Source organism: Nuphar pumila, chromosome 12, assembly GCF_984573655.1.
Source record: "Nuphar pumila chromosome 12, dmNupPumi1.hap1.1, whole genome shotgun sequence".
NCBI lineage: Eukaryota > Viridiplantae > Streptophyta > Magnoliopsida > Nymphaeales > Nymphaeaceae > Nuphar > Nuphar pumila.
In genome coordinates, this window is record NC_143260.1 from 99691334 (window position 1) to 99698272 (window position 6939).

Below are 6939 nucleotides of genomic sequence, written 5' to 3' on the forward strand. Positions count from 1 at the left end.
GCATAGGGGTTGCAAACTTCAGAAGATGCACACATTTGATATGTGAATCTCCTTTGTTAGATATAAAGGTTACTTTTTCCCTTTTTGTTAGTGTAAGGGCACGTTTGTTAGAGAGAAAAACTCTTATAGGAAAAGAAAGTTTTGCCTATGAGAGTTTTTGATATGAGAAGTTCTTCAAAAGAAAGTTTTTTACTTGTCTGTGTAGCATGAGAAAAACAGAGTGAGAAAATGTGAAAAAATGAGAGAGAAGAGAAAGAGGGTGGCGGTGAGATGGACGGTGGTGGTTAGATGAGTGGTGGGAAGTGTAAAAATAAATTCTCTTGGTAGGAAATATTCCTCCAACCCCCTCCCCCCATGGATAAATGTTTCCTATCAAAAAGTTTACTTTTTAGAAAAACTTTTTCAGCAAAAAAGTTTCTCTCGTTTAGAAGGGTAAGAAAATCCGTATGAGTTTTCCATTTTCACATCACTTTCTTTCATCTTTCTCCCTTCCAAACGTGCCCTAAGTATATTTGTTTGGCATCACTTAGTTGATGTAGTTTATGAGGCACCATGGACACAATGAGGCCCATGTGCCGCCTGTATCGTTCCAAGTGCATTTATAAAATAGTGGGTTCGTACTCTGGAAGCGATAATGCTTAGTTTCTCCATCCTTGTAGACCTATTCCAAATCGGCTACACGGTGCTGTTTAACATGAGTTACTTGTGGTATGTTAAAGGGAGGTCAGATCATTGCCTTGTCATTGAAAGCCGACCCCACTACATGGGACAAAGGTTGGTGATCATAATGGTGACGTCAAACTGACCCTTCCAAAATGCATCCCCAACCCAACCCCGCTATTAATAACGGGGAGTTATAGTGGCCACTCAACACTTCTATCACCAAAGCTAACTGAAGAAAAGCATCTACGAGCAGGAGGAGCGGAAAAGGAAAATGGAGCCGGAACGCAGCCCACAAGCCCTTACCATTGAATTTCCCGAAAGGAAGGCCGGGCAACCTAATTGGAAGAATGGTGGATGGAGCACAATCCCTTTTATCATAGGTAAAGATCTCAATACTTTCACCATCCTCCTTGTTGTTGGGATCTGTAGTCTGCACTCACTCATCAAGAAATCTAGTATAGAATAATGGCAAACTGCACCAATTTAGTGACCTGGTTCTGGGTGAAGATTCCTCGTCATAAAAGAAAAAAAAAGTGGGTGCTTACACACACACTCACTCCCTAAAGGTCTGTTCGAAATTTGGGATAAAGCTACTTTTAATTAAGCAGTCACTTTCTTCCTTCCAACTTTGATTTCATGCTTTTGTAGCGAAGCTCAAGAACGCCTGGTATTCCCTTCCTTTTTTTTTCCTAACCTGGATGAAAATGGTTATTCAAAGTGATAATCATGATAAAGATTCTTGAGCTCCAAGCTGGGTAATATGTACTAGCTGTATATTCAGAATTCTAAATCCAAACGCACTTGAATGGTGGTTTGGATATGCACTATGGTGAAGGAATTATGAGGGCTAGCTTTGAACATCAATTAAATTCCCAGCCACCCTGATTGTGAAGCATTTATCATGTTGTACATGTCAAAGAAGCTTTGGTTTGTGATCACCTGCAGGTAGTGCATTGGCCTCAACAATTGCCCTCTATGGGGTAAGTACCGACCTCATGCAGTTCCTCAACCACCGATTCCACATCAAGAGCATTAAGGCGTCACAGATCACTAACATAGTCAACTCACTCATGAATTTGACGCCAGTGGCCGGCGCCATCTTGTGTGATTCCTACCTGGGCTGTTTCCTTACCATCTCCATCTTCACATTCATTTCTTTCTTGGTATGTTTTCATTTGGACGTGATTCTGCACGGCCTTACTTTTTGTACAGCTGCAGATCAATTACTACACAAGGTCTATAAGCTCGGCCATGAAAGATCTGGAGCCTCAGTTAGACGAACTCATTTAGACCATCATCCAACCCATTTTCCTTAAGATGGTGTTCACTGGACACCACGGTCAAGACAACCCGTCATATATCGTTAAGTCCAAAAAACTTTTGTCGCACCCCCCGAGGTGCAACAAATTAAAGTGTCCCACCAAAGCAGGACGCATGTGATTTATGCACCCCACTTTGGCAGGACATCTTGTTGCATTCGATGCAGGATGTGAGGCCACATCCACAGGATGCAATGGTTTCGGCACACCTTTGTCCTGCTTATCAAGTGCCACCTAAGGGTGTGTTTGTCTGCCGCGTCGGTGGAATGGTGAACCATCCCTGTTACACTGGGAACATGATGGGGAACACCAATTAAAAAACAAAAAAATTTGCCAGAGGGGTCTAACCCCAACCCTCTCTCTCTCTTCAGTGGCCGGGTAGCAAGGCCGGTGGCGAAAGGCCTCTCTTTCTCTTCTTCTTATTCCTTCTCCTTTTTCGTTTTTTGTTGGTCTTATTCTTCTTCTTTTTCTCCTCTGATTAGGGCTTTGATTAGGCCACTAAATCAAATTTCTTTAATTGAGGTTTTTTATGTTTAGTTTGATTAGGGTTTTCGTTAATTTGATTATGGTTTTTTTCTTTGTTTTTTATTGATTAAGGCTTTAAATCAAATATCTTTATGGCTTTCGATATCGAATTTAATTAGGGATCTTTTTTTATTAGGACTTTAAATCAAATTTCTTTAATTGGAGCTTCTTATACTTAATTTGATTTGTTTATGTTGCATTTGATTAGAGTTGTTTTTCTTTGATTAGGGTTTGAATTAGAGTTTTTATATTTACTTTTATTGTTTATTTATGGTTTTTTATTTTATGTTTTTTTTTGTACTTTATGGTTTATTTATGGTTTCTTTGAATTTTAGTTTATTTATGAATTATTTTTTAAAATTTTAGGGATTTATGATTTATTTATAGTTTTCACATTTCTATAAAAAAAATATGAATTCTTATTTTTTCTCAAATTACCCAAAATTTAAAAAAAAATCGTACTTGGATCCAGTTTGAGATCCATATTCAGGGCTAAAATCCATAATTTTTTGATAAAATTTCATAATTAGATCCAATATGACACCGATTAAAGCATTTACATATAAAAAAGGTATCAATTCTTATTTTTTTCTCAAATTAATCAAATTTAAATATTTTTAGTTTTTAGATCCAATCTAAGATCCATATGCGGAGTTAAAATCCATAATAAACATGTTAAAGTACTCATATGGTGGGGGGATAGAGTCTTACAATCCAAAATGAAGTTATCCAACCCATTATCCATATGTGTTCAAGTTGACCGCACAACATAAAAATCAAATGCTGGACACAAGGAACACAACTTCTTGTCTAGTCGAACCAAACGCTGAACGTAGTGCAGTTGTTACAGAATAGATAGATTATGTTATGTTGTTCCATCCAATCTTGGACATGCAATCAAACACACCCTGAAAGAGCTATGCCACATGGACATATTGTCATGGTCTACGTAGTAAATGTAGGTTTTATATTTTTGATATTTGATTACTTTCATGATTATTCTTTTGTTTTCTTCAGCTATTTTTGGTTTGTGATTCAGTTGTACTTTCAGCTAATACCCGGATTAATGTGGTCGAGAATCTTTCCATATATATGGACTTGGACTTGGAGCCTCATTTTCTCTCGGATCTTTGTTCAGATCTTGATCAAATTCAATCTGTTTGAGGCTTTTTAACTGTGAACAATATGATTTACAAGTTTCCTTCGCACGGCCTTACTTTTTGCACCCAATATTCTAACATAAATGATTACATGAAGCTTCATAATATTGAAAGACCACTGAATTTATGCGGATAATGGCAACTTAATGTGGGCTTGATTTCAAGATTTGTCAAGTTTTCACCCTACAATACTCAGGTATCAATTCTCCAATTCACAGGGGACTATGATGTTGATGCTTGTGGCATTAGTTCCATCCTTGGGTTCTCCTTCATGTGACCCTGCACTAGGCTCATGCGATCCTCCCTCAACTGCTCAGTTCGCCTTCCTAAGCTTAGCCTTTGCAATAATCGCAATAGGTGCAGCAGGAACAAGCTTCACCTATGTTACAATCGGCGGGAATCAGCTTGATAAACAAAAGGAACAGGAAATGTTCGTCAACTGGTTCTTCTTTACTACTACACTCGCGATGCTTGTTGCGTTGACAGCGATGGTCTACATCCTAGACAATGTAGGCTGGGGCTTGGGCTACGGAGTGTGTGCACTGCTCAATGCCATTAGCTTGATCCTGTTCCTTCTAGGCAAATGGCGCTACCGAGATGTGAGGCCAGAGGGGAGCCCTTTTGTTAGCTTCGCTCGAGTAGTGGTCAGTGCAAGTCGCAAGACTAAGATTGAGTTGTCGAAGGATGAGGAGGTCTACTACTATGGGGATGGTTCACAGGGCAAGCCTCCGGTATTGACTTCTAGTTTCAGGTATATAGTATACTTGGGTTCACTAATTGACCTGGATCACTTAAGCTCGTCTTATCATGAAGAAATTTGTCCCATCTTATTTGAGACTTTATCCTAGAATACAATTTACTGAAATTTAATACAACCATATCTTTTCAAAATGGCTTCAAGTTTTTATCCAGGGCAAATTTTGGCATCACATATTTAAAGCTTTCAACTTCATATGACCAAGATCTTGTTTCCTTGCATTCCAAGTTACGAAAATATCGGATTTCATGAACTTAATTGGGTTTTCCATATGATGATCTTCCAAACTGACCATATAGATCATGAATAAAAGAACTTAATTTATGTCACCATTAAAATATTTTTGTATTGTTCATGCAGTTTTTTCAATAAAGCAGCTCTCATAAGAGAAGGTGACACTCATTTGGATGGCTCAATAGCAAGGCCATGGAGACTATGCACCATCCAAGAAGTTGAGGACCTCAAGGCGTCACTCAAGTTGCTTCCTCTATGGTCCACTGGGATCTTCCTCTCCACTGCCACTGGCATCCAAACCAATCTCACCATTCTACAGTCCCTTGCCATGGACCGTGGCTTAGGTCCTCGCTTTAACATCCCACCTGCTTCCTTCCAGGTCTTTGCGTTCATTAGCATGGCCTTCTTCCTACCTATCATTGACAGATTCTTTTACCCATTCTGCCGAACCCTAACTTGTCGGGTGCCCACGGTCCTTCACCGTATAGGTTTTGGGCACATAGTAAACATTGTTGGCTTGGCTGCCATGGCATATGTTGAATCAAGGAGGCTTCAAACAATGAGCAAACATGGGCTTGCAGGCCAACCTTATCCCATTGTGCCAATGTCAGCCCTTTGGCTAGTGCCCCCACTTGCACTCATTGGAGCTGGCTCAGCTTTCTATATCCCAGGCCAAGTGAGTCTGTACTACCAAGAGTTTCCAGTGTCACTTAAGAACACGGGCACGTCCATGATGTCCTTGACCATGGGGATTGGGTTTTACTCAAGCACACTGCTTGTGGATGTGGTCAGAAGGACTACGGGATGGCTGACTGATGATGTGAACAAGGGGCGTCTAAACAATGTGTTTTGCATGCTGGCTGTCTTGGGAGGGCTCAATTTCTTTTACTATCTTGTGTGTGCTAAGTTGTACAAACTACAACGTCTAAGCTAATTGTTGTATGTTAAGCAACACGGTATATTGATCAATAAAAAGGTGGAAAGCATCTGGAAAATGTTGGCCGTTTTGCAAGTGATCAATTTCTTTTACCATCTCATGTGTGCTTAAGTGTACAAATTACAAAGCTTAAACTAATTATTTTATGGTATGCAACTTGCTTTACAGTGTATTAACCACTACGAAAGTAACGTAGTTGGAAGCTTAAATAAAGAAGCACACTGTTTTCTTAGAAGAATTGATCTTGAATTCGCAAGACTCACTTTATTAAAAAACTCAACACAAAGCAAAGAACATCTTTCCTGTTCATAGACCCAAGAACTCCTACTTGAATGTCCAAACTCTTTAAGGACTCTAAGACATCCACCCTTATCCAAGACTTCTCTAGAAAATAAAATCCTATTGAGACTCCAATCTTAAAAGACTCTTTGCACTTTCTTAGGTAAACCATAATTCTAAGATTTGGACTTTGACCCCATCTTAGACTTTTGTTAATTTTTTAAAAATTTTCAAGCCATGTATTCTACATCACTCCTTTGAAGGAAATATAAGGTAAAAGCAAGAAAATGGCAGCACATGAAATAGTAAATAACACAACAGCTGAAAAGAAAAACTTCAAAAGTTACTATTCACGAATTTGCTTTTTTTCTCTACGTACTAACATAAAGAAGGACACCTATTTAAAAAGGCAAAGCCTTTACATGAAAGTAGGAAGCCTAAGCTAAAAGTTAGAAAAAAAACAACTCACGTACACCACTTTTGGAGCCTCTAGCAAAAAACAAATCCCTATAAACTAGGACACTACAATATGTGGGCTTTGAGTGCTCTTCAAGTTACAAACGTGAGCATTAGATGCTCTACCCACTTTCTTCTACCTTGAGCACCAAGTCAAATGTGGGCATTGGATGCTCTTGCCCACAACCTTGAACATTAACCAACATTTTCTCCCCCTTAATGTGAAAGTCCTTGCACACCTATGGATTCTTTGAACATCAATTTTTTTTGAGATGACAAGGATTTTATGAAACCATCAACAACTTGTTCATTTGTAGAGCAATGCTTCAACACTATTTCACCTTTTTTCACTGCATCTCTTATAAAATGATATCTAAGCTCGATGTGCTTTGTTCTACCATGAAAGGTAGGATTTTTAGCAATAGAAATTGTAGACTGATTATCACAATAGAGCTTAGTTGGGAGTTTTTGTTCTATATGCATGTCCTTCATAACACACCTCATCCAGATTGCTTGACAGGTAGCAAATGTAGTCGCAATATATTCTGCTTCTGAAGATGATAGTGCTATTGAATTTTGTTTCTTTGAACACCACGATACAATGCCTGA

The 6939-nt window shown here is 38.8% G+C and overlaps 1 protein-coding gene across 2 annotated transcripts; it reads left to right on the forward strand.

Annotated features, from left to right (window-relative positions):
- Nucleotides 1-915: 915 nt before the first annotated feature.
- Nucleotides 916-5646, forward strand: LOC149821302 (protein NRT1/ PTR FAMILY 2.7-like). Of its 2 annotated transcripts, none has more exons than XM_089982916.1 (4): nt 916-1043; nt 1609-1826; nt 3886-4418; nt 4785-5646. In XM_089982916.1, the coding sequence occupies exons 1-4, from the start codon at nt 935-937 to the stop codon at nt 5590-5592; spliced, it is 1668 nt and encodes a 555-aa protein (XP_089839042.1). In that variant the 5' UTR covers nt 916-934; the 3' UTR covers nt 5593-5646. The 2 variants fall into 2 exon arrangements, with proteins under 2 accessions (XP_089839042.1, XP_089839043.1); XM_089982917.1 differs by having other exon boundaries at nt 1609-1643.
- Nucleotides 5647-6939: the final 1293 nt, after the last annotated feature.